At 41.9% G+C, this 27,157-nt stretch overlaps 2 protein-coding genes across 4 annotated transcripts in view; both read right to left on the bottom strand.

The window, feature by feature from the left end:
* The window catches only part of lamb2 (laminin, beta 2 (laminin S)), a 44,193-nt gene extending 37,363 nt beyond the window's left edge, over nucleotides 1-6,830 (bottom strand). For both annotated transcript variants that reach the window (XM_085449096.1, XM_085449097.1), the window contains exons 1-2: nucleotides 6,774-6,830; nucleotides 6,330-6,396 (exon numbers count right to left, since the gene is read on the bottom strand). In XM_085449096.1, the coding sequence (XP_085305222.1) occupies nucleotides 6,330-6,360 (31 nt within the window). In that variant the 5' untranslated portion in view covers nucleotides 6,361-6,396; nucleotides 6,774-6,830. The remainder of the gene's footprint in view (nucleotides 1-6,329; nucleotides 6,397-6,773) is intronic.
* Nucleotides 6,831-9,310: 2,480 nt separating this feature from the next.
* lamb2l (laminin, beta 2-like) overlaps nucleotides 9,311-27,157 on the bottom strand; it is a 62,833-nt gene continuing 44,986 nt past the window's right edge. For both annotated transcript variants that reach the window (XM_085447666.1, XM_085447667.1), the window contains exons 15-35: nucleotides 24,057-24,197; nucleotides 23,080-23,241; nucleotides 22,870-22,991; nucleotides 20,196-20,316; nucleotides 19,634-19,826; nucleotides 19,379-19,522; nucleotides 17,573-17,804; nucleotides 17,318-17,481; nucleotides 16,986-17,210; nucleotides 16,668-16,882; nucleotides 16,472-16,568; nucleotides 14,681-15,053; nucleotides 14,418-14,599; nucleotides 14,018-14,265; nucleotides 12,740-12,955; nucleotides 12,518-12,662; nucleotides 12,217-12,424; nucleotides 11,508-11,649; nucleotides 10,978-11,154; nucleotides 10,664-10,829; nucleotides 9,311-9,920 (exon numbers count right to left, since the gene is read on the bottom strand). In XM_085447666.1, the coding sequence (XP_085303792.1) occupies nucleotides 9,781-9,920; nucleotides 10,664-10,829; nucleotides 10,978-11,154; nucleotides 11,508-11,649; nucleotides 12,217-12,424; nucleotides 12,518-12,662; nucleotides 12,740-12,955; nucleotides 14,018-14,265; nucleotides 14,418-14,599; nucleotides 14,681-15,053; nucleotides 16,472-16,568; nucleotides 16,668-16,882; nucleotides 16,986-17,210; nucleotides 17,318-17,481; nucleotides 17,573-17,804; nucleotides 19,379-19,522; nucleotides 19,634-19,826; nucleotides 20,196-20,316; nucleotides 22,870-22,991; nucleotides 23,080-23,241; nucleotides 24,057-24,197 (3,813 nt within the window). In that variant the 3' untranslated portion in view covers nucleotides 9,311-9,780. The remainder of the gene's footprint in view (nucleotides 9,921-10,663; nucleotides 10,830-10,977; nucleotides 11,155-11,507; nucleotides 11,650-12,216; nucleotides 12,425-12,517; nucleotides 12,663-12,739; nucleotides 12,956-14,017; nucleotides 14,266-14,417; nucleotides 14,600-14,680; nucleotides 15,054-16,471; nucleotides 16,569-16,667; nucleotides 16,883-16,985; nucleotides 17,211-17,317; nucleotides 17,482-17,572; nucleotides 17,805-19,378; nucleotides 19,523-19,633; nucleotides 19,827-20,195; nucleotides 20,317-22,869; nucleotides 22,992-23,079; nucleotides 23,242-24,056; nucleotides 24,198-27,157) is intronic.

Below are 27,157 nucleotides of genomic sequence, written 5' to 3'. Positions count from 1 at the left end.
GTATCTTTAAATGCTGCTGATGTTAAAGTCCCCACTGCAAAACTGGCAAAATAGTAGAGTCCCATCACATAACACCTACAAAGTGTAAGCTTTATGTGATCAGAGGGAGTTATGGAAACACTGCAGGTCAGATTTAGCAGGATTGTGTGAGATGTTTGCTGTAACCTAAAAATGATCTACCAGCCACACTCCCCCTGCCATGTTGTCTAAAGGTCAATAAATCCACCAAATACGAGGCACACGTGGCCACCAGATGCTGGGTGCAGCTTTTCCTTGGGTCATTTAACCAAAGAGACTGCACTCCTGTGGGTCTCTTTAGTGATTACGGTGCTGTGTATTTGCCTTGGTGCTCAGCAGGTGACCCAGAGCACCGAGCAGACTCCATACTCGTTTGCTGGACGTGCTAATCAGAGTGCCTGATGAAGAAAATCTGGCTCCACTTAGAGGGAAAACTGAAAGCATCACATGGGACTTGAAATTAGCATTTAGTGTGGTCTATTCTTGTGCTCACATTCCTGTATGTGACTCTAAGTGACTTTAATAACATAATTGCACTGTGTCGGCTTGATAAATGCTGAAATTGCCACATGTGTAAAAGAGAGGAGGGTAACCTTTGTGTGGCTTGAGGCTTAGGTCAGATCCTCTGAGCACAATTTAAAATACACTGGGGAATACTGCTTTCATGAAGTCATTTTGTAATACCAGGTCTGAACTGACAATGACCCCATTAGTCCCTTGAGAGAGGAGCAAAGGTAACCAAGAATTGTTAAGTTTTCTGTATCTCAAACTGGGTCTTTTTGCATTTATATTCACCCTTATTTCACTGCAGGAGCTCAGGGCAGGTGTGGCACACTTACAGGAAATTCCCCTTATAAGCTCTTCCGGCCTTTCTCTTTCCACTGCAGTGTGGGACCTACTGGATTCACAAGGTGAAACAATGACGTTTACCTGAAGAAAAAAAAACACTCCCAAAAAGAGGACTAACGGGGTCTGACTCAGTACAGACAGCAGGCTCTTCTATGTACCACAATCTGCAGCAGCCACAAAAGAAGGTTTCTTTTTTTTCCTGCATTGAAGCAACAGCCATTGTAAGTTTTATGAGTAGAAAGAGAGGTGTGGGGAAATACGGAGATAGAAAATGGGTGCAGTATTTGTAACATGGCGGGGCAATCACAATGACCTAAGACCATAAGGCCACACTGTAGGAGCTTGTATGCTTGCCTGAAAGGAGCAAGATATAGATCCACTTGCAAAAATGCAATGTAGTCATTACATCCATGTTTTCATTAGTGTATAATAGCCTGTAACTATGACTTATAAAAAACAAGCCTCCAAAATCCTTGGGGGCAGTATAATATTCAATGAAGTACATTTTTAATGCATCATTTTGTGGAGTATACATATCTGATTTCAGCAGTAAATCATGGACTGTTCATTCAGTGACTTGGAACATATGAAACAGCTAGCCCAAGGTTACAAGAAACATTATATATGTACATGGTTACATGTGGGGGTGTGTGTGTATGCGCACGTGCATGTGTGTGTGTGTAATTACAGGCCTCCAAGATGAAAGCACCACACACTGTGACTTCTTCCACTGCAACTCAAGTAAAATTTCAAATATCTCAAGAAAATGCTAAGCACACCAAATCCATCCTTCCCTTCTTCCTTTCTTCTTCTCTTTGTCTCGACTTCATCCCCCTTTTCCTTCTGTCCTTCCTCCCTTCCGTCTCCTTCCTTCAACCCTCCCACACTGCAGCGTCACATTCTAATTGCTGCTTGTCTGCTATCAGGTGTGGTCGCGTCTGAGAGCATAGCTAGTTTTTAACAAGCTATGCTACAGAACTCCATTAATCCTGTTATTGGACTTAGCCTGTGGCCCGTAGCAATAAAAGCTCCTGGCATCTGACAAACATAAAGACAGTGCAGCCACAGTTTTTGGAAAGGAAAAGGACATTCATATTTCTGCTTCTTGTGGATATTAGAGCCACATCTTATTGAATAAAAAGTATCCATTCATAACATCATTCATAACATTTGCTGAAAATAATTTGTTAATCTAGCATAAAAACTGCTTTCCTTTCATACTTTTGATTGCACGCTCACATCACAAATCGTCCTTACTTCCTTTGGATGTATATTCTGTTCCAATGGATGATGCTCATACTAAGCATGAACAAAGATTGTGTGAACAATTAATCCATGTTAACCAAAGGCTCAGGCTTCATAACTCTTTAACATGTTTATTCCCTTCTTTGATCTTTATGGGATTAGTCTCATCTCAAGGAATCCTTGCTAGCTATGAGCACAGAAGCCCCACCCACCTGCTGCTCTTACAAAGGGAAACCAATCAGAAAACAGCTGGCCTAAAGTGAGAGTGTCCTTAACCTCTAAAACAGGGAGGAGCTAAAACATGATGAGCAGAATAGGCCCACTTTAAACTACACCGTGCTTTCCCTAGTCTCACATGTTTCTGTGAATAATAATAACATTGTGATTTTTTCAAAGTGTGTTATGTCATTAACATTTACAGTGGCTAACTAAAGCTATGTGTCTGCAATCGTGTGTCTTCATACGACAGGTCACAGGTCACGCTTCTTTACAGCTGCGCATTCGTTCTCCTTGAGACTCACAGCAGCTCCACTCAGGTTCATAACTTCACCAGCCACTTCATTGTTTTTAATGAGGCCAGCACCATTTCCTGTTCCTCTCCATCACCTCCCCCATCCTCAAGTCCTCCTTCCTTTAGTTTATCTGCACCTCCCCTTTTCATCCAGAAAAGCTCCTGCCCAGGAAACCCAACTCATGGTCCTTTTATACAAACAGGTTTACTCTCTCCCTCCACCCCTGTGTCTAAAGTCTTTCTCTCCCTCTTCTTTCTCATTGTCCTGATTCTATCCTGATTGTACCCCCCACCCCCCTTCTATTTAATCAGGCTCTGTCTCCCCCCCTCTCTCTCTGTTTCTAGTACTGGTGGTTAGCAGGCTTTAGTGCACCATTGTTCTGGCATCTGCACATTTCCGGAGGCTGTCGCTTACAAAGGCTTTGGGAACACACTCTCTCGTTCCCACTGCCTAACCAGCTCTCACCTGCCCACACACACACACACACACACACACACACACACACACATGAGGAGGGTATCAGCAGTTCAAAAAAGCCAAATTCCTACACACATAAACCTGCAAGAAAGGTGTATTACAGAGGATTTACTTTGTGCGATGAGGCAATCCAGATCCCTTTTTTATGTTCAGGTTTGCTTGCTTTCTTTTCTTTCTTATTCCCAGCTCTTTCCTTTCGTTCCTACAGAGTAATGATGAGTTGGTGCCTCCTTCAACTGCACTTTAAATGGTTTCGAATACTAAAGGTAGGCGTCTAAAGGTAACTAGCCTTTTTGCCAGAGCTTATTTGTGCTTCACCAACACATATGGCCGTCTCGCTGCAGCTCCTACTTCTAACTGGAGTCATGAAGAAAAGAAACTAGCATGTGAAAAGAAAAGAAGAGTGAAGGGATGGCTGACTCTTTTGTTCCTGTGATCAGCCTGAGTCCTTTCTCGCTTTTGTCGCGCACACATAATGACACACGCCAATTAACCCCTCCTTTGACCTGTGGGTTTGGAATTGACCCTTGACCTCACAGCTCATCCTCAGAGACATCTGAATGGACACCTCCCAATGTTAGTAATGACAGCGCGGGAGGTTTATCAGGTCAAACACTTCCCACCTCTGTCTACTTATTCCAGCTGCTAACACTGTGATTTTGACCATAAAGATTATTTTGAACTGTGAATGCAAAGCTACACTATTAGAGTCCAAGGATGATATAATGGCGCCATAAATGACACAGAATAGGTCCTATGCCTACTGATATACTTGGTCAGTCTATTTATCTTTAATTCTTATTTATGTTTGGCAGTGGGTTAGCTTCCTCTGTCTGAAAACAATCCTCAGGAGTCATTTGTCAAATCAGAGTTCACCACATTAATCGTTCCTTCTGTCCTTCTGTCCAATTTAGTAAACTTAAGCTGAAGCCTGTGAGCTCCTGAAAAAGTCACCTTTAATCAAACTCCTGAAAGTATATAGCGTTGAAGATTAGACCAGAAGCAAAGACATATTTTACTTTTAATTGTTGGTAATTGACGTGTTGAAAGCTCTTGTTAATCTGATTCATGAGCTGTGCGCTGGCTGTGACTTGATCAGGTTTAATTGACAGAACGCCATCATTACATTTGGACTTGAGTGCTGTTAATTGCTTAAAGATAAAACACGAGTACATGGCTTCTATCCCCTGCAGGGTTAAGCCCACAGTCCATGGCTGGACTGAACTGAACCTTGCTCCATGTCATTTCCATCTCTCAGTCTTCTCATAACCTGACTCTCCTAAAAACTGTTTTTATTTTGCCAGGAATTTTTGAGGAATCATATTTATAGCCCACTTTATCCCTTTTTCCTTCTTGACTTACTAAATGGGAAAACTGAGAATCAACTCTGACCTACACTTTACCTGCGTGGTTACATTTTCTACTGATACCCTTAAACAACACACACAGGCCTGCTGTGTACAGAGTAAAAGGTTTATTGCTTGCTGTAATTGTTTCTCCTGTCCATGAACCACAAGCGTGGTTGTTCCATGTTCTTGTGGTGCGGCTGCCAAAAGCAGAACTTGTTCTGCTCATTAGTGGATCTCTTGAATAGAACTACTACTGTGGCCAACTTCTGTCCGCCACAACAAGATTCTCTCCAGGGAAGCACATGAGTGATGATTCTGAGGACCGACACCACAGCAAGCTGGTAAGTGAGCCATCCGGCAGGAAAAACGCAAGACAAGAAGGACCGGGGCTGGCTGGTTAGTAGTATATGAACGTGATGGGATTATGCGGTGCTTTATTGTCCAGCTGTGTAAAAATGTGTACAAAAGCAGCTCTGGGTAAACCATTACAGGCACCAAAGGGCACGGGTATATTCAATTCAGACAGATTTAGAAAGAAAAAAACTGTCCTGCAAAGTTTATTCTGATGTGACTCTGAGACATTAAGGCCAGCAACACTGACAGAACTTCAGTCCTGAAACCTCCCACTAAGCTCTGTCAGCCATCACAAAGAGCTGCAGATTTGATCAGTGAGGCCTGACAGCAGGCGCTCATAGACTTTAACTGCAGCAATAAGCACACTCGCTTCTAGCTGCAAGGAGCAACGCATTCAAATGCATTTACTGACGGTTATCAGGCAGTGAAATAGAGGTGTAGCTCACAACCTCTCAGCTTGGAGTGGAGCCCACATGTACCGTGTAAGTTGTGTTAAACAAATGAAGGATGCAGTGAAAAGAGATTTAAATCAGATATGTCTTTGTATTCAATTCTTAGCTTCATCGCTGCACACGTTCAATACTGGACACACTCACACATTCACCTAGAAGATTACTTAGAAATGATACAGACCACATTATCTACCAATTGATCCCTGGCTGCCCCAGCCTGCATCTTGCCCGTGGATACTTTGGCGAGATACTTAACCCTGAGTAGCTCCCGATACACTCATTGGAGTGTGAATGTGTGCGCATGGGTGAGTGAGCCACATTCTATAAACCTGTGTGTTTACCATTAACATCCAGAAAGTATGTAGGCGCTAGATGTGTGCAGTGGGTGTCTCTATTTGCGGATTCAACTGGGCCATTTTAGGAGGACCGTAAAACACGGTAACACCACCCAGAGAAAGACAGAGACGCAGACAGACGACCCCTGAGGCCCTGAAGGCACCAGGGGCCCTTAAAAAAGAAACACCAGCTATCTTATCTCTGCACAGGGAAATGTAAAAGGCAATCCCTTGAGCCTCACATCCAGACTACTGTTTCTGATAGTGCCTTGGTATAGTTCCTGACTCCAACCATCGAGGCTTAGAGAAATCTTTTTAGAGTGTAAGCCACTTTGAAAGAAATGTTCTTGACTCTTGACTTTTTTTGCTTGCTGTAAATGAGTTTGCAAAGCAGTCTTCTTCCCTGTTTTCCATCATGACAAGTGAAAACTGTGCTGATCACAGCGCATTCTCACTGACAGGGACTCTATGAACCAAGTGCAGGCATCAAGGGAGTATGACCCCGACCATCTCACTTCACTGCTATTGTTATGTTGTATTCCCTTCAGGTCTTGCGTGTCTTTGAACTCAGCATTTACAGGATTAACAAAGCTACACATCTTCCACAGACTAATCAAAGCAGGACCAGTGACCTGAAGTCGCTCGATAGCCGCCATATCCGTTCAGTGAATCGCTTCTGAGGGTTTGTTATGGAGCAGAAAACACGGAGTGACTTCAAAGGGTGCGCAGGTTACTTACCGCAGAGGAGCACCGCAACCGAGGCTCGCATCTCTGAGCGCGCATCCACCCGCTGGGCCGCAGCAACCTGCCACACGCAACACACTCATCATTAGACATACACAGTAACAACTAAAGGCGGGTTTTGTGTTACTGGATGCAAAATGAGCGTTGGGAAAAGTTAAAAATGTGGGAAAAATTGAAGCTTTGATTTTATTTTTTTTTCAATTGACGACCAACAATTGAAGTGCAGAGGACAACCAGGACTCCTTCACAGACTTTTTTTCATCCACTCTCTGTTTCTACTATTTAAATCACCGTTTGCCACTCTGTTCTCTGTAAACCGGTTCACTAAAGGAGAAAAAAAGTATAAACTGCTTTCAACTATCCAGCGAGCTAAGTATAACTGATTGTCTCTTATTTCAGAAATGAACTGATCATAAGCATTATCTTAAACCTTCTCACCGTTTGTGTCGCGTTTCCAACGTTTCCTTCTCTGCTGCCCCTCTTCGTCCACTTGTTGCGGAGTTCTCGGACAGAAGCGGAGCTGAGCAGTTCTTCTGCTCCTGCTTCTCTGCCCGGGAAACCCTGGGCCGGACTTACTGGAGCGGAGCTTCTTAATGCGCACAAATGGGCCGAATCCTTGGGTCGCGTGTTCGATTCCTTCAGTGGGCAGATGAAGCACACCCAGTTGCCTTTCTTTAAATGAGTTTTCGATTAGTTTAGAAAGATAACAACTGGACTTCTTTATGTTTTGTGAAGACGTTTTACCAGTGAAAGAGGAGAGGTGAAACGTCTTCACAAAACATATTATTATTATTATTATTATTATTAACACGTCATCACCCAGAGCCGTCTATTCAGGTGTTTAGTCATGAGTCCATGCAAATCCGTTTACAGTATCTTCCACCAATCTGCTCCCCCCCCACACACTATATTACAATAGGTTAACTTCCAGCAGATTATACGTAATGTATACAGTAACCTTTAAAATGATTCCTATGTGAAATATGACTAGGCCGCAGTGCTTAAGTAAATAAACATACAAGGAAAGCTATGGTGTTGTGCCAAAGAAGTTACCCCTGCCAGAAGTGTTACTGTCCTCAGAGTAGGAGGTTCTACAGGTGAGTCCAGGTGTTGGTACTGGATTCATAGCACAATACTCTCTTTTTGAGTTCACTGTCATGTCTGTTTTATTTTTATGTTATATTTATTTTTTTAGTTTATTTGGCTGCTTTACCTGCTTTTTTTAAAAACAGTTTGTTAACATACCAGGACGGCACAAAAGCTACTTGATTATGTACTTCACTTTATCAACATGGTCCTATGGAGCCAATAATGGAGTGTGAAAAAACCCCTGCTAAAGCAAAATGAATTCAAAGTAATTCCTGTGTCAAGTTTCCCTCCAGTAACCCGCTGCATGTTTTCCGACGAGCCCCCTTTCTGTCCCCGTGAGCAGGAATGCGCGCTCCCTGCAGGACGGATTGGATTCCCTTTGGTTTAATCCAATGAGGAGCCGTGATCGTTATCACAGATTCTATGCTTGAAAGCACCAGCCCAGCCACGCAGGTGGACCGCACGGCGTGACTAATAGTTATGTCCGGGGATAAGAAATATCATAGAAATTAAGTTTGGTGCAATGAATCAATCTTATATGAACTAAAGCTGTTGACTTCATGTAATCCACTGCATTGCACATGTGGATCATTTCACATGGGAGTAGTACGTAGTTCTAACTGTTTCTGATGTGCGCCAGTGTTTCACTGCTGGCAGATCGTCGTCCAGAACAAAGCCTGCTATGAACCTCTGTCATATTGCACATTCCCTGTGCTGCTGCAGGACAGCCCCTCTTTGTTAGAGACCAGGATCCAATGCCACAACCAAGAGAGAATAGGCCTTTCATACTGAGAACAGATCCCTGACACTTAAATGAAATAAGAGCCAGTATTTGGTGAAAGTTCACCATGTGTTAGCATTGTTTTTGGTTTTTGTTTGTTCGTCTTTTGCATGCTGCACTCTCACACAGAGGTTTTCATATCATTTAGCACACCCATCTAATGACTTGGAAGATACCACCCAGCAACATAGTTACAATTAGCCAATAAAATGGTGCTGTGTGTATGGATATATCAGAGGGTGTGTAGTTCAATTAGATCAGCTTCACCATTGACTTTGAGTTGCAGTTTCTGGCAACTTGACAAATACAACAGTTGCCAACATTCTCTTTGAGCTACATTTTTGCTCTCCTCCAACTCCCAAGAAAAAAGCTCTGGCTCTTTTGCCACAAAATGTTCACCAGCTAGTCAAGAGCAAACTGGGATGCTTAATAGGGAAACAGCAGCGTACAGTTTGGTTTTTAGAGCTGGAAAAATCCTCAGCTGAAAACAACATGCGTATGAACAACGAGACAGAACAAAAACAGTCAAGTTGTAAAACAAAACCTTCAGCTAAAAGCTGCTAAAATGCTCCACAGGCCTGGCAAGATGCAGATTCAGGGGGCAGCTTGCTAGTGTCGGCCCATCACCAGCCACTTGTGTCACACTTTGAATTTTATTTTTTTTACTGTAAATTGAAAATGTTTAAAAATTGGAGCGGTAAATGACTTTCTGTAACTTGAGCCAGGGATTCAATAGGCTGGCAAAGTGACTATCATTATTAACTAACGGCATTAATGATGGGTGAGATCTATTAGGTGTAACTTTGAGTGAGTGTAGAAGCTGTGTTTTTGCAGAGGTGGTAAATTGAGAAGAGATGAAGGCTGTGGGCAAAGAGAGACAAATATGGGATTGAACTTATACACTTAACTGTGTATAAGGTTCCCCTGTGTAGCAAAACACTGAAGCAACATACCTTCTTAAGCAATGTAAATATTGCATACAGTCTCACACAAATATGATGCATTTATATAAAGTGTCAGATTGACTTTGTCTTCATCATATCACCTCACAGTGTATGTTTATATGAATATTTGTACGTTATAATTAAAGAAAAAGCACAAAAAGTACTTTCAAAATTTTTAATAGGAATGTCAGTGTGTACACCCCATACTAATGTGGTCAAACAACACAAACACTCAACATCTTGAAAGCACTTTTGGTATAGGTAACTGATAACATACTCTGATATAGTCTTTCCACATACAGTAAATCAATTCCATTATTATCCGTTATTATTGGCTATAGAGTGAAATAAATGCTCTTCACAGGTTATCCGCCTATTGTAATAGCTTAAATACATGAACACCACCAAGGGCAGGAGTGATATTGAGGACTCAAACAGTACATGGACAGTTGAAGGCATTTCTGTGACATAACACTTGCAGGTAATGTGTAAAACTTGAAATACCAGTGAAAGAATGGAGGAACCTCCAGAGCAGCGTTTTATTTTCATTGGTGACAAATTTTCTGTTTTCCAGTCACAACAGCAGTTCTAACTCTCCTCTACTACAGCAGCTGATGACACGCAGGAGGCATCATCGCACACAGGTGTTGTAGTTCTGCACTCGATGCCGGATCTCGTCCCGCACACTAGTTGCGTTGTCTTTCAGCTTGTCCAACTCCAAGCGCTGCTTCTCCATCCGCCTCTCATTGTTTTTGAACTTTTCCTCAAGTTCTGCAATCACAGGGAGCAAGAGAAAAGTTAAAGTAACAAGCATGCACAAAAGGCTGAAAGGTTGATCTACAGCCACGTCCTACTACGAAGTTCTTAGTTGTTTGTTTAGAGCCAAAAATCTATGCCAAATCTGCAGATGCGATTGTTAAACCATACAGTACACAATAAACATATCAGTAATAGCTCTATCCTAAATTAATATAGGACTTAAAACTAGTTCCAAGGCAGAAACGCTCACTTGATTTTCACTGATTTGAACTGTGAATTCTCTGCTTTGATGTTTTTAATGTTTCTCTGCATTTCTATCCTGCCCACATATAATGATATTGTTTCATTTCTATCACTTACTTTTAGTCATTTAGTGCCTGTTACAGCACATCCACGGATCCTGTGAAAGGAACTGATCTTTATCTTGGAATATTTTATGAATATTAACAGTGTAACTCTACTCATCTCATCCTCATCTGTGACATCATGTGTTATGTTATGAATCTTGCTGCAGTGACAGCTGCAAGTTATCCTGGTTTTAGCATAAGGCAGGAGCTGTATTACATGACTGTGCCATCTAGTCAGAGTCTTTTGTACACTATGAACAATGGCACATTATTTAAACGGTGGTAGTTTAACACGGGAGACTTCTTTACAGGCAATTTCTGGTCAAGTCGCGCACTACGGTCACAATGTGCTGTATGTAGCTCACCTGAAGAACAAAGTCAACACTGAGAGCAGCCATATGAACTTACCGTCCAGTTCTCTTATCCCACTGGTGGCATTCTTGAGCCATTTCTCTGCATCCTCTTTGAGATCTTTGACCCTCTGGTTGATGTCCTTCAGACCTCCAGACACCCCACCAAGAGACTCGATCTTCATCTGCAGCTCACGATACTGTTTCTCTGTGTTGTTGAGGCTCTGGCAGATGATGCAATCGTTTTATTCAAGAATTTATATATATATATATATATATATATATATATATATATATATATATATATTTATTTATTTATTTATTTATTTATTTATTCAATAAGTTTGGTCCAAACTCCACCAACAGCCTCACCTGCTCCAGTGAAGATGTTAGGTCAGTGGCATTGTCGGCCAGTGCTTTAGCCTCGATTGCCATCTGTCTGTTCTGCTCCGTCTTGTTCTTCAGAGCTTCCACCTCCTTGGAGAGGTTCATTAAACGCATCATGACATCCATCTGCTTGGCGTCTAGGCTCACCAGCTTTCCCTCCACCTGGAAAAAATGAGACATGAAGAAGGAAAGAGTTATGGGAACCACATTGTGCCTTTTTTCCTGTATCCCACCGCTCACCCCAACCAGTCATTTGTTCTACTGGAGCTTTACCGTTAAAAGGGAGTTTTTCCTTCCCAATGTCACCACATGCTTCATCATAAGTCGTCTGATGAGGTTTTCCCTCTATTATTGTATTTTTACCTTACCATATAAAAGCACCTTAATGCAACTGTTTTTGTGATTTTGGGCTATATAAATAAAACTGAAGTGAAATGAACAAAAGTGCTCATTGGGGAGGTAGATTACAGAAAATATGTGAAACCTGTAAATTTACATGTTCCAAGATTCTGTACCTCAGCAGTAGCGTTTCTTGTGCTGTTCAGGTTGTTGTGGGCTTCTTTCAGGGCAGCCTGTGCTTTCTCTATGGCCTTTCCAGATGCTTTTAACGCCTCCTTGGTAATATTGGTCATGTCTTTCACTTCCTCTGCTCGCCTCCTGCACAATAGCACCAAAAATTAGTCAGAGAGAAAACCTTTTTCCTACAGCTCTGCTTAATAAATGCATGTTCAGTGCATTTAATAAGGCTTAATTATACACAGCCTATTAATGCCATGGTTTGCCTGGTGCCAGCTGAACCCAAGGAAAAAGGATAGATGTGTGGATATCCTATTTGAACTTTAATAACAACAAGAAAGACAATATCCGAAACCAAAATTCATGTTGTAGGGTATGGATGATAATAGTGTAGCCACAGAATGCAGGTGTAACAAACATAGCCTTGGAGCAGGGGTGGCAGGAGCAGGAGAGTTTTAGAGGGCTGTTGTAGAGGGGGGCACCAATAAGCATATAAGCAAATAATCAATTTGAAATACTGAGCAGCCTTCAGCTTATTGGTGCAGCCCCCTACAACAGTCTGTTTCTCGTGGTCCAGCGGGAATCTTAACTGCCTTCTGCTGAAGGCAACATTCATCTTTTATATGCAGTCACAGTTTAACTTTCAGCAAGCTGGCTTATGGGAAATGTGGTCCTTAATTTCAAAACAAAACAAAAATGATAACTCACTTGGCCTCTTTAGCTGCGTCAAGAAGCTCCTTGACTTTAGTGGTGTGCAGTGTGGTTTGATTTACAATCCCCTCAATATTGCTGATGTTGGAAAGACTTTCCTTTATCTGCGCGATCATTTTGTCCAGAACGGTCCTGTTCAGTGGCAGTGTGATCGACAAGACCTCCTGAGCCACTTTCTCTATGCTCTCTGGGTCGGCTCCCTCCTCTGGGCAGTACAAGAGAGGACAGGGACAAAAGGAGTGCAAATGCAGGAAGCATCAAGTTACATTTAGACATTGAAGCAATATCATCCACATACCAGTGAGAAAGTTTTTAATTTTCTCAATGAACTCTGTCAGGTTCTTATTGCTTTCTTTAAGCTCCTTGCTCAACTTGTTGGCTTTTTCCAGCGTGTTTATCGTCTGGTTCTTCAGTTTTTGTGTCATAGCAGCTATGTCCTGGAGCTGGACACAAGAAATCAAGAGTCAGATCAAAGAAATATTTCACTCATATGAGGCTAAACTACGGATACTGCGAGCACCTTTTTGGAGACTTTCTGCAGCTCCTTACTGGCAGTGTTCAGACTGTCTGTAACGTTCCTGGTGTCATTCAGCGCAGCTACAGATGTGCCCACAGTCCCGCTGCATCCCACTCCTCCACATACATGGTTTCCCTGATTGTCATGGCAGCCGGCACCACCACACTGACTGTCTGGGCAACTGCCATTGACGCTGTTATTGCTGTGACCGCCACACACCTTAAAGATGGCACCATGCACTGACTGAGTTAGTGGGATAAGACTTCAATGCTGGACAGCAAGACTTAAATGCAGTTTTGTTATCAATATAAAAATATAAAAACCAAATATTTTAATTTCCCTACTGCAAGATACTCTTAATAAACAAACAAAAATACAGTGCAAGTAGACAGCTTCACTCTATAGTTGTCAGTGGAGACAACAGACGTGTGTCAGCATTCTCAGACTCACTGGAAATATCTTAATTTTCTTAAAAGCCTGCAAATAAATACCTTAATTTGCAGACTACCATCAGCAAAGAAATGCAGTGACATCATAATGTGTGTGTGCGATCTAATTTGTAAAAATACGATACATGACAAAATGCCATGTATTTTAAATAATGTTTTTAAGGCTCTGAAAAAAAAAAACCCACTGCTGCTACGTTTGCACATCAGGGACTGTCACAATTAAAACATACTCACCAATCAGTGATGGAAAACCATTTTCAATTTCTACTTAATCCTTTAATCATGAGCTGATTTGGCTTTTCCACTAGATGTCACTGCCAGCATAAAATTCCAACACTGTTTTTTGCAGATGTTTCACAATGTTCATAAACAAACTTGGCATGTTGCATGTTTAAAAACACATCAGTGAGGTTTTTTCCTTTTTTTTTGAGTAAACTTCTCTTTTTTTAACAGGTAGAACATGTTGATATTATTAAGAAAACTCCACTTTTTATGAATTTACAATATTAGATGCCTAATGCCTAAGCTTTAATCTCATTTTCACTTTGTCAGTTTTTCTACCTCAGAATGACAGAACAAGTTTCTTTTTCTGGCATGGATTCTTTTAATTAGAGAAAACGTATCTGGAGTTCAGAATTGTCACCTTATACAGTCTCCTGAAAATACTCCTCGCTGAGGCCTTCCCTACTCCAAATTCTGAGGCTTAGATCTACGCTTATTCCACTTGCCATTCTCTTTCAATGAATGTTGTCTAATCTAGTTGAGGTCATGGTTAGGGTACATACATAACCCTAACCCAACATACATTTTTTTATTATAGCACACTGCTTACCTGGTCGCTCAGCTGATTGACCTGTTTATGGAGGTCGTGAGCTTGTTTTTGTAGGTCGCTGAGTGACTTGTTGTGAGCAGCCACATTACGGTTAATGCTGTTTTCAATTTCATCCAGCAGGTCTTCTGTGCGCGCTCTGGTCTTATTTGACTCTTCCACAGGACTCATAGGACCAAACACTGAAGCGTTGCATTTCATCTCAGCCTGCAGCGATTCCTGATAGTACTGCTTCACTTTCTCAAACTGATCTGTGAGAGACACCAGCAGCTTTTTAAAAGCAACGTATAAAACCTACTCTGCTACTGGATATGGATTTAGTCTGCTTCCTGTATTTACAGCAGCGAGGCTTCATGTGACATGTTCAAGGTTTTCATTTGTGCCTCTGATGGCAACAAATTACCTGCAAACCCTGAGCCGAACAGTTCAAGCAGCTTCTGTTTGTCAGTCACAGTGGTGTTGAGGTCCCGCAGCTCTTTTTCCATGTTATCCAGCGTGTGTCGGAGTGCCCTCTCTGTTTCTGCTGTCGTATTCAGCTCTTGGCCCATGGCCATCAGACGCCCATCAGTGAGGGCAATCTCAGCCCTGAAACACATACAGGATGTTCTTAAAATATAATAAAGTAGCTGATGAGAAACACCAAACGACATGCTGCTATTTCCTCACCTGAGGTCATCGATGCTCTGGCCAATGAGCTGGTAGACCCTGTCCCTGTCCTGCGTAATGATCAGATCCTTCACCTGCTTCAGCTTCCCTTCCAGTTCTTTGATGCGTGCGTCCCCAGCTCCCGGTGTGATGCCACCCTTCAGGATCTCCTGCACTCTGGACTGGATGTGATCCAGGTCCCTTCTAATCTGGCACAGGGCGTCATCCCAGAGCTGGAAGCACGGGTGACACTGGATGCATTTTGGGAAGATGCCGGTGAAACCACGAGCGCACTGGTTGCACTGCAGTCCCGCGGCTCCTTCCCGGCATTCACACGCACCCGTTAATCTGTCACACTGGGCAATCTCTGTGCCCTCTGGGTTACAGTTGCATTCTAAGTAGAGGAGAGAGAGAAATAAACAGAACCTCTAAATAAAATACTTGTAACCACACCTCATATCACTAAATACTGCATTTAGGTTATATTAAAGCAAAACTGGGAATAATCATAAAGAAGAGCACTGGAGAAAAGAAAAGAAATAAAATAAAACCAGTCCTAAGATGACATCTTATTATAAAGCACTCTCTACAAAATACTTCGATAAAGAAGCAACTGTCAGGTTAAATTCATCGTGTTGAACAATAATATTTTAACCATTGAGGTTTTTTTTTTTTTTTTTAATACACAGTCCCCTATTTTCAGATGCGGAAAATCTCAAAAGTTGTTTCATGGATAAGTGGGAGTTGTTTCTTTCTTGCCACATGATTGTTCGGGTGCAAAAATGCAACGTAAATCCATCAAACAGCGAGAGTTTGAACACTACTTGAGAAAAGAAGAATACGCCGGTGAGCACATCAACATGAAAAGACCCAAATATCCAAGGAAGACAAAAGTCGCGAATGACTGCGGGGTGATGTGAGGAAGAAATGCTTTCCAGGTGGTTTAAGGTGTATCCTTTCAAAGGTTAGCACAATATTATTGATTATTGTCTTGAAATGAAATGACAGTCTGCAATGTAATGGCATCTTTTCTTTTGTTTTCAAACCTGCATTGAGGTGTACTGAGTCACAGCTGGAAACAAACACAACTGTCCAGAAACTTTCAGACATAACCGCAGATGCTGACCAAGCTGTAGATCTAACCAGCACAGGTGAAACAGATCCCTAAAATCCAGACGTTGCACAAAGCATCGGCTCTTGAGGATAATAAGTAAGTATGAATTTAGTGTAAAACAAGATTTTTAAAAAACACATTTAAGAACAAACAACCAAACACACCAAAATACTCAGCTCTGGTTACAGAAGCCAAAATGTTTGAAGGACTAATTTAACTGTTTGATTAATATATTTCTTGGTAAAGAGTGGATCACTGATGTTACTGGTGTAACATGTCCCTATGTACTGTGTCTCCTGGGTAAGCTATAGAGTTTATATTTCATGCTGCATTTCAAACTTGTAATCTGTCGTAATGTTTGGTATTTACTCTAACTGTTGTGGCAACCTAGTCTGAAATGTTGAAGTGGTTTCACGCGATCTTTGTGCAAATAAATTATAGCCCATCACGGGTGACTTTGTGAAACTGGCCGCCTATTTTTTGAAGAGGGTGATTTTAAATCTGACTGTCAATTTAGTAATTTAGCAGCAATTTGTTTTGATCCCATTTAATCTGAAAGCAATGTGTGGAACACAAATGTATTATATTCTTCATTGAATGATTATGAATTATTATTGTTCACACTCATCATGCTCAGAAAAAACCACCTGTGATGTAAGACGTTACATGGCGTTCATAAAAGTCACAGTGTGATTTACCGTGGCACTGCTCCCGTGGATCTCCCCAGTGGAACAGCTCACACTCGGTGCATTGTTTACCTCCAAAGCCTGAATGACAGTGACACTGGCCTGTGAACTGAAGAGCACACAAACTGGTCCAATACAGGTACACAACAAGCATATCAAAAAGCACATCTGAGGCCCTCTTTAGACAGAAGCTTGCAATCATCCTCACCATGTTGCAGTGAGTTCCCAGAGCGTGCTGCGAGTTGCAATTACACGGCTCACAGCCCTGATCCTGACCGAAGTTCCAGTAGTTAGGTGCACACTGGTCACAGTTATGGCCTACCACATGCTCCCTGCAGAGACAGGCTCCAGTCTGCCGATCACAGTCACAGTGTCCATCGCTGCAAGCAGACTGTAGGGTACCAGCAGTCACACAGGTACAGCCTAAGAACAGGAACAGGTGTGCAGAGAAAAAAAACATAAATCACACACCCACGTTTTTTTTTTTTTAAAGATTATGTAATCCAGTGACTTTGTCATCACTCACGTCTGCAATCGTGGGCCAAAGCGTTGCCATAGTAACCGATTTGACACTGGGCGCAAGACGGGCCGTCAGTGTGGTACAGGCACTTGATGCACTCGCCAGTCCTGGGATCACATGACTCAGGATCCTGGGTGTCTATGTTGCCGTTGCACTCACATGGAAAGCACTGTCCGCCAGGTTGCTCAGGGTTACCATAGTAACCAGGGGCACACTGGTCACACCGAAGACCTACGAGAGAAAAGTTGGAATAAAGATACAAGTCGTTTTCATTTACTTGACAGCACAGTGCTGTCAGTCAAACATGGATGAATGAACCAGTATGAACCAGCGCTCACCCATGTAGCCCTGTTTGCAGTTACACATGATCTGATCAGAGGTGTGGTCAACCTGACAAGATAACGCATTGAAGTTATCGGAGTTGGGGTTATTTGGGCAGGGGCAGGGCCGGCAGTGCTGCCCTGATCCAAGTGCTGGGTTTCCAAAGAACGTGTCCATGCAACTGGAACAAAATGAGATAAAAGATTTGCTTTCAATTTGATCACTCGGACAAAGGAGCTGAAGTGTGAAGTGTGGCACTGAATTTTCCTTACCGCTCACAGAGATGTCCTGCTGTGAAGTCCCTGCAGCCTCGGCATTCTCCCGTGCGGGGATCGCAGAGGTCTGCATGGCCGTTACACTGACAGGGGGTGCAGCTGGGGAAGCCCCACTGGCCCGGCTGACAGTCAGAGCACTGCCGCCCTGTGGCTCCTTGTCTGCACTGACACTGGCCTGTAACTGGGTCACACTGGTGGCTCAATGAGCCGTCGGAGTGGCAGTCACAGGCTGGGTAGGGGAGTTTAGAGGGTTATATTTTGTTTTTCCCCCAAACATGAATATATATATTTATATATATTTAAAAATACAGCTGCCTTACCAATGAGTCACACTCATATTTACATGAACGTGTGTGTATAAACCGACTCTTTAAAGTTTCTTCTTTTTCCCATTAGAACGAGCAAATGTGTCACTTTATAAGCTTTTCTCTGATTTGCTTTATGTTGAACATTTAATCTTGCTTAGAAAACTTATGATCATTATTATTATTCTAAATGGCCCTGATTTGTATCTCCTAAAAGAAAGAAAACAGCAAGTTAAATAAGTAGCTTCGTTAATACAGAACAGAGTATGTGAGCCCATTTTTACAGTCGCACATGTGATTTACATATTTCATGTCTACATGTCTCATCATTTAACCTACAATTCATTCTAGGTGTGCGTTTGTGCACATGGCCTCGAACACAATGTCAGTAAAACCAACAAAACCATGTCAGGGTGATTGTATTTCTCCCTGACATGGTTCTCCCCTTCAAAATGATTTTCTTAGACAGTGCTTTATAGTTACAGAGAAAAAACACCTTTCCTGGCTCTATTTCTACAAGTAAAAGTATATAAAGGGCATTCACACACGAAGCGATTTATAATGTCATCGAACTATAGGGAACATTCTGGGCTCTGGTTGCCTAGGTAACTCTGTAATGCACTTAACACTCTGCTATATGTTAATCCAGGGGTGGGCAATCTCAGTCCACGAGGGCCAAGGGCCGGTGTCCCTGCAGGTTTTAGATCTCACCTTGGGTCAACACACCTGAATCACATGATTAGTTCGTTACCAGGCCTCTGGAGAACTTCAGGACATGGTGAGGAGCTAATTTAGCCATTTAAATCAGCTGTGTTGGTTTGAGGACACATCTAAAACCTGCAGGGACACCGGCCCTCGTGGACTTTGCCCACCCCTGTGTTAATCAGTGGTATCCTTAGAAGTTGTGAAACTTTAAACTTTAGGACCTGCCCACTTCATACTGCCAGTGATTATTTAACAGTCGTCATTTTAGGTCTGCGAATGTCAGTGAGTTTTGTGTGGTGTCTCAGGTCCCCAAGGATCGCTTGTGTAAAATCACTTGAAGAGGATGACCTTGAACTCCCAAATCAAATGAACAAGCTTGTTGCGCAGTTCTTGCTGCTCTTACAAACCTCACCGTGCTGCAGAAAGTTGTTGTGTATTTTTAGGTAGAAATGAATTAACAGTTATCATTTCAGCATCAGGCTACAAGTGCACAGACAGCTGCTCACAGTGAAAATCAGAAAAGACTGAAACCAAGAGAACGCTCATGAGCAAGTAGCTCAAGAATGTATATATATTTAGAGAGGGGACTGAAGACTTTTGTAAATAAGAGGATTCAGGTTTCAGCTTTCAAAGTAAAACACGTTTAGAGTTTGTAAAGTTTAAAATCTATGTAATTTCAAGTTAAACCTACAACACTATAAAGTGATTTATTGTGCTGTAGATTATTGTGTGAGATCACAGTTTTATAAACAGAACTATATGACAGACTGAGCTGATCAGTGGGCAGACTCACCAGTGCAGCCGCTCACACCGAAGCCGTAGGTCCCCGGGGCACACTGGTCACAGCGCCTGCCAATCACGTTGGGTTTACAACGGCACTGACCTCCCACTACGTCACACTCACCGCTGAGGGAGCCCTGAGGGTCACACTCACAGGCTGGATACAGCAGATATGAATAAATGGAATACACAAAAGGAAATGTTTATCATTTAAAACAGTGCTGAGTTTGAATGGATTTGTCATCCTCGTGTTTTTGTGTCTACTTACGCAGGGCACCGTCGTGAATAATGGAAGAAATACTGCAGATGAGTTTAGAGCACATCTCAGCCAGTGCAGGCATCGGAGTGATCATAAAGGAATCAAGACACATGTAGCGGATCATCTCCTCCTGACGCTGCTCTGACTCTGGTGTGTTACCTTGAAACCCAGGAAGCTCCATGTATTTAGGGATCAATACCAGCTATTGGGCGAAAAAAGAAAGCTTTGAGACAGCTACATCAATTAATGTAAACAGGAATGATAAGAAAATGATCTTAAGTTCTTAAATCAAAATGTATATTATTATTATTATTATATGTACAATCATTTCGCAACTTCTGTTACTGCAATTGGATTGTCCCACCACTAGGGGGAAATGTGATGGTGCAAAACACCAAGCAACACCCCCACAGGCCACCCACTGCTGCAGCTCAATTGGACCATGTTCAGACTTAACAGCCATACTAGTAAAAGCACAGCCAAAGCCCACTAAGCCATGGTGATGTCAACTTCCAGCACTTCTGAATGAGAAGGGCATAATGAAAGGGGAAGGCTTCCAGTCTTAGCTCACCGAGTCAATAAGAATGAAGGCAGTGAGATGTCTGTGTGTGGCGCCATGACGCTGGAACCTGATTGTAACCACGTAACGATTGCTGGGCTCAAAACAAAATGGTCTGGGCATCTGGATGTATCTGTAAGAACACATTGAACATGAAAGAACATGTAATGATAGATATATTTTATACTTTATCTTACTTTTACTTTCCACTCTCATTTCATGTGTGGAGAGGCAACATTAACAAAGCCTGTGAAGTGACAAATCGTGGTTGTCATTCACAGGCACATTCACAAAGGTCCAGCTATGTCGGCATATTTGTGCCTTGAAGTTATTATGACAGCATATGAAGTTTTAGAGTCAAATCTACTAAGTAGGACAAATTAGCATTGGGTCACAATCACAATAAATGCACTGATAGGAGTAGAAAGTTCTGGTGACTAACACTAACAATGTGTTAATTTCTAAGCAAAGACTTTTAAAAGCAGAAAATTAGAAAACAATGTAAGAAATTTGCAGATTTGATGAGAGAGCATGAGGGAGAGAGATAGATGCTAATCAAAATAACACAGTGTGAGCCTTGGTTTTATAAATGTGGTTCTCTCTGAAAACAGCATGGCAAATGAGATCAATAGCAGGGCTTAGTGCTGTGCAGTTAAAACAGCTTTTAGTGACTAGAAAACACCCAATATGAAAGTAAACTACAGAACAGTACCATGCCAGTTTGCTTCCTGTTGTTTTTTAGAACAAGCATTTTATACCAGGGTTGACTTGAGCTACCCATATTTGCTGTAACTCCTGCGTCTGTGTTTTGGTCTCACTTTACTAATTGGTTTTAGCTGACAGATCCACTGCGGGAGAGAAAGGAAGCTGTGATATGCTCCGGTTGAAGTGCCAGATCCGGGCAGGGTCTTAGTTCCAGATGAGTTAAAACTCTGAAATGCTTTTCAGCAGAAAAGCTAAACCATTTCAGTTTTGAGCATTTTAACTTATACCCTGTTTATGTTTCCTCTGTTTCTCTATACAAATAAATGAAGAATTATGACTTTGACTCTGCAGTCATCAGTCTAAAGTGCTGACCTTCCTCCAAAGGAATATAAATTTTATCCCACAGAAAATGATCCCTGCGAGTGTCACCCACTACAGAGATGTTATCAAATGGTGATAAAATCTATAAAGATTATAAAAATATACCAGTAAAATGCAACATAGCTGTAAAAATGACAGAAAATTGTTAATCTGGTGATTTAGCGCACAGTGTTGGAAAATAAACAATTTTAATTGCGGTTAATTATTTTATCAATGAGTGGGCGCTCTGTGCTGCTGTTTATTTCTAAAGTGATGGTTGCTTATTAGAGTCCTGAAACTTACTGTCCCAAAAACTGCAGGAGGGTAAAGTGCAGGGGTCAGCAACCTTTAACGTCCAAAGAGCCATTTGGACCTGGTTTCCACGCAAAAGAAAACACTGGGAGCCGCAAATACTTTTTGACATCTAAAATGAAGATAACATTGTGTATATATAGTGTTTTACTCTTATGCTCTGTGTGAACAACTAAGGTGTGTTGCTTATGAAATCCATGAAGTGCTACAGAGGAAATTACATTTTATTTATGTAATTAACATATTTTGAACTCTTAAAGAAATATAACAAAAGGAAAGACACCCAGCTGAACTAAAATGATCCATGTAGCAAACAAAAACTGCTGTGAGCCGCCATCCTTATATCGCCTTTGGGCTTTTGGACCTGGCTTTTAAAAAATAATTGGAAAAAAAGCACTATGCTGCTCAAAAAAGAAAAATAAATGTTTGCAAAATTCTACCTAAATATGTATTTTACCAGTTTAAGGTGTGTGGCAGGGCGTGGTCTGCTGCGCCGCTGCAGGGGAGGCGGACGCACCTGAGCGGCACCCGCAATCACGCCTCGCTGCCTTAACGTCCGTGCTATCTGTGCTGTTGTGTTGGTATGTGTCGGGCTGTGAGCTGAAAAGCTACAGCCGGCTGTATGCGTACAGCAACTGTGTGTGAAAAGTGGTCAATAAAGAGATGCTGAAAAGCGTGTTCATGCAAACATCGTCGGGTCTGCTGTGATATGTTTACAATGGCACTTCTGCTCCTGAACCTCTGCGCACAGTGAAGTGACTGTAAGCTGTCATCTGTGAGGCGTGAGCGGTGTTTGGTTTTAACATAGTTCACGGTGGAGAACAGCTGCTGACACAATGTGGATCCGAAGATCCATAATTGGCCTACCTGGGGTTGAAAGTCTGGATAAATGCACGGCGTTTCGGCGGGTATACCGGCTTCCGCGAGTGTGACGCTTATTTTGAGCGATGAAAAAATAATAGAATATTATTTTATTTTTATATTTCAATATCACAATAATCTTCCAATTTAGAACTACAAGTTAAAAAAGAACTAACATAAATAAAATCCACTTCAGCTAAATACTTGTTTATTACTAATTTATTTTCCCAAACCACGCGGAGCCGCACTATAAGGACTAAAGAGCCGCAGGTTGCCGACCCCTGGTATAGTGGAATAAGCCTGACTGAGAGCAAGTTACAGTTACAACAATGTAATGATGCAATTTTTCCTGAACAAATCCTGCAAACATACTGGCTGTGATGGCTCCCTCTCTGGATTACATGCAAACCCCAAGCACACTCGCATGCATTCATTCAGGTCCTGTTACCTGTTGTGGTGTGGCAAAGTGACAGTGTAGAGCTGTTCAGTAGGTAGGAGGTTTCCACACCGGAGACTGGAGGGCAATTCTACAGATGTAATACTAACAACAGCCTCCCAGTTCTCTGTAGACTACACACAAAAGGAAAAAGGCTTTTACTTCTATTTTTGCTTTTTTTTTTTAAACAAAAAACATCATATTCTCTCCATACTCACACACCTCAGGTTCATAGCGGATCATGATGTCATACTCCATGGGATAGGGTATGTTATCAATGGTGAAAACCAGACCAGCGCCATCTTTAACACGGGAAAAACCAGGTCCTGTCCATGTCACCATATGGCTGAGAGTGTGCTCTCTATGAACGGTCCTCACATCCGGCTGAATAACAAAGACACATCACCAAAGCATGGCTTTCTTTTTGACCTATTATCACTTCTACTTTATGCAATAGTTGTGCTATTTTCTGTTTCCTCTTACTGACATAACTGACTTCCTGCCAGCAGCTCTGAATTAAAGGTCGGTGGAATGAAAAAGTCTCATAAAACAACTTTTAAAATTACCAAAGCTTACCAAATAAATGTAAATCATCTTGACCGGTGTCCCCATCAGTGTTATTACAACAGTATTATTATCACGTTGCTATTCCAACAGTAATTCTTTCTTTAACTCTGTTTTGACTTCCAGTCTACCATCTGTTAATACAAGACCTGATATATTAAAATTAAATAATAAAGAATACTTTTTCATTATGTTTTTGACTCTTTTGGGATTCCTGTTCTTTAATCTGTCCCAGTGTTGGTGGTCTTGTACCCACTACCCCCACACTCTTTTTTCAGGTTGACTAGTTTGTGCTGATATCATTGATTTGACAGTTAAGCTTTTAATTAGGCAAACTGACGTCCACTTGGAAAGTGGTCTACGTGCACATGACCACAAACACCTAAAACTGTAGACATTAGTAATGCTCTGCTATTTAACTCTCCTGATACAACTGCAGAGTCTTATTGGAGGCTGTAGTCTAATAATGACTGTTTCTTTTATTTTTCCATGCAATTTATATCAGTAAGCATAGGCTAAATAACAGAAACACCTCAGTATAAAAAGGCATAGTACAGTGGTGAGCTGTTCCTATTAGGGGTCTTCACAAACCAAAAATTAAATGAATAAGTCAATAAAAGAAACAAAAATCATACTGTTTGTTGAAGCTGCCGAATACGTCTCAGTGCTGCCTGATGTTGCTGCGACTTGGCAATGTTACGGTGCCGCCGGTGCCTCCTGAGCTGGTTGCTGAGGTGCTGAACACAGTCATTAGTTGCTTGTTGGCGAACTTGGCCCTGGAGGGGAGAGAAGAGGAGAGATTTGACTTTTAACTGACTGTTGAAGGAAAATAACATTTTTATTTCTAGTTCTCCACACACAAAAACACAAAAAAACACCATCCCATCTTCAACAGTGTCAAATTTATATACGCCACACAAATACAAACAAATTTTCACAAGCAAGTAAATAACAAAAAATGTTTTTTATCAAAAGTTATCAAACTGAGATGAAATGATCTGAGTCTTTCGTGCATAGAACATTTAGCAAAACATGTCAAAACACCTTCACTTTGGTTTCGTCTCCTGTGCTCAAATTGCTGGGGTGTAACAGAGAGAAACAATGATAAGAAAAATGTGAGATGTTTTTGTGTGTGTGCTGTTTGTTGTACAGCAATAATAAATTGTGACATGTCGGTATCTGTGATCTGGTCTAGCGATGTCATGGATTACTTCAGCTGTGAAGGCCTACACAGAGATCCAGCACTTTGACTACATCTTGCTTATTCTACACCATCCTGCAACTTTAACAACTTAAAGACACCAACCCTTATTTGTTCAAGCAATATCTTCACTTGTTTAGTGTCTCACATTTCTTCTCATAACATTCCTGAGTCACTGAAGTTTTCCCTACATTCCTGCAGCTGTGATGTTGTAAGTGAGGACTGTTGCAGCTTGCCCTGAGGGCTAAAGGAGGAACTATTGTATGCTGTGTGTCTATTAACAATGAGGAGGATGGCAGCAGGTGGTGAGTGCAGAAGACAGAAACAGTGGACAACAAATGTACAAATGTGGGTACAAACACGTGGTAAACAACAAAAACAGTGATGTGAAGAAGAATGGAGTCTGATAGGCATGTAAAATTAGTTGCCGATTACAGGAACAGACTTGTCGCAGTGACAAGATCTCCTTGTTGAAACAGGGTGGATGGGGGGACCCTTTTGTAGTCTGGTGATCAGTCTGGTCCTATCCGGTCCATCCGTCTGGGTTGCAGGGGCAGCAGTCTAAGCAGAGACTTTCCTTTCTTCGGCCACTTCTTTCAGCTATTTTACAGGAGGCCGAGGCGTTCCCAAAGCAGCCAAAGGACACCCTCGAGAGTGTTCTGGGTATATGCCAGGGCCTCCTCCTGTTAGGACATGACTGAAATACCTCACCTAGGAGATGCCCAGGAGGCATCCAAGTGAGATGGTCCAAGTATCTCAAATGGCCCTCTCGATGTAGAGTATACATAAACTCCTCCACTTACAGCAGCCACTTGCTCCGAGCCAGGAGTGGAAACTCCACCCTTTTCATCTGAGAACCATCACCTCAGACTTCACATCATAACCGTTTTACACTCAACTACAAACCCAAGCCTCTTCCAATGCAAGATGGAAGTCATGGCTCAATGAAGGCAACAGAACCACATCATCTGCAAAAAGCAAAGATGAACTCCTCAGAGCACCAAACTCACCACCCGCTACACCTCGGCTGTGCCTAGAAATTCTGTATCTTTTTCATTCTTCTCCATAAAAGCAATAAACAGAAGTGGTAGCAGAGAGCAGCTCTGGTGAAATCCCATTCCACTGAGAAAGAGGCTGACTTATCACCAGCCAGTTTATTTTGGGATAGCTCCCAAAAATTAGTTCAATGTTCTATGAAACCAAAACACTCCTCCACAGGACATACTGAGAAATGCAGCCTTCTTGAAGCCCACAAAACACATGCAGACTGGTTCGGCAAGCTCCCACGCACCCTTGGATGTGGTTGAAAGGATAAAGAGCTGAACCATTTACATGCGGAAATTGCAACCGGTTGCAAGTTCTGTCAAAACTCAGGAACAGGACACAGGTCTGGGTGGAAAGTACTCAGGGCTCCCAGTTTCACCAGCAGAAGCTGTTGTTGTAGCCAGTTACTCTGGTCATTGTTTCCAATTGTGGATAATTGAAAAACTTAATAAAAAGCTAAAAATGTGATGAAGGATAATTAACTGATGCTTGATGGTGAGTGAAATCTTTCTTTTGCTCACACAGTTTCCAAAAAATACAAAAGACAGGCAGAAGAAGAGACTCTGACCTTTTGCTGAGATGTGTGTGTCTTTTACGTAGAGATACTGTAAGTGATCGGTGACCTTTGAGGTTTCCTAAGTGAACATGTTGGATCATACAGCTCATTACTGAAAGCCACACTATGTGAACATACTTCCATGGATACAGTCGTCATGTATCACATTCTTGCTAAAACAAGAAAAAAGCCTGTTAATTAAAGTCGTGTCCATTTAATTAATGAATTTTTGTGACAGAGATCCCACTATATGACAGGAGTTCTCTACACAAACAAAAAGGTCCCAAAGGAAACTTTATTAGGGGTTACAAGATGGAACTATACCTCTTGGATTAGAGTGACTCCACACACACAATCCAATCCTCCTGAATGGGTAAGCAGATGCAGAAACTATAACGTAGCTGTAATCAGCAGCAGTCCTTTTTGTTAAAAGGACTGCTGCTTAACCCAGGTTAAAATCTTCAAGCGCTTTTATGAATTTGTCAAATTTAGGGCTACTACTAAGATCTGTTTGTGTGTTTTAACACCTCATGTGTCTTCTTGCAGCAGCTAATCATGCTTTTTCTCACTTTGAGCTCACAACCATCTTCTTGAAAAGCGGTTACATAACCTCTCCACCATCAATCAGTATTTCAAACCTGCTGCATGCATGAGACACAAACACGTCTAAGTTCTAGGTTTATGCTTGCACAATGGCCTTCCTTAAACTTTACAAATGGCTTGCTCTCCCCAGCTTATGATTTTAAGTGAATTTTGCATCTACTCATTTGGGGTTTGGGGTAAGCTCAGCATTTTTCTACAATATGGCCTGCATTTGTATAGCGCTTTTCTAGTCCTTAAGGACCCCAAAGCGCTTTACATTACATTCAGTCATTCACCCATTCACACACTGGCGATGGCAAGCTACATTGTAGCCACAGCTGCCCTGGGGCGCA

The sequence above is a fragment of the Copadichromis virginalis genome, linkage group LG23 (genome assembly GCF_057382275.1).
Source record: "Copadichromis virginalis isolate Kocher_CV1m ecotype Utaka linkage group LG23, C_Virginalis_male_GT1.1, whole genome shotgun sequence".
NCBI classification, from domain to species: Eukaryota; Metazoa; Chordata; class Actinopteri; order Cichliformes; family Cichlidae; genus Copadichromis; species Copadichromis virginalis.
This window is presented reverse-complemented; position numbering and strand designations above follow the sequence as displayed.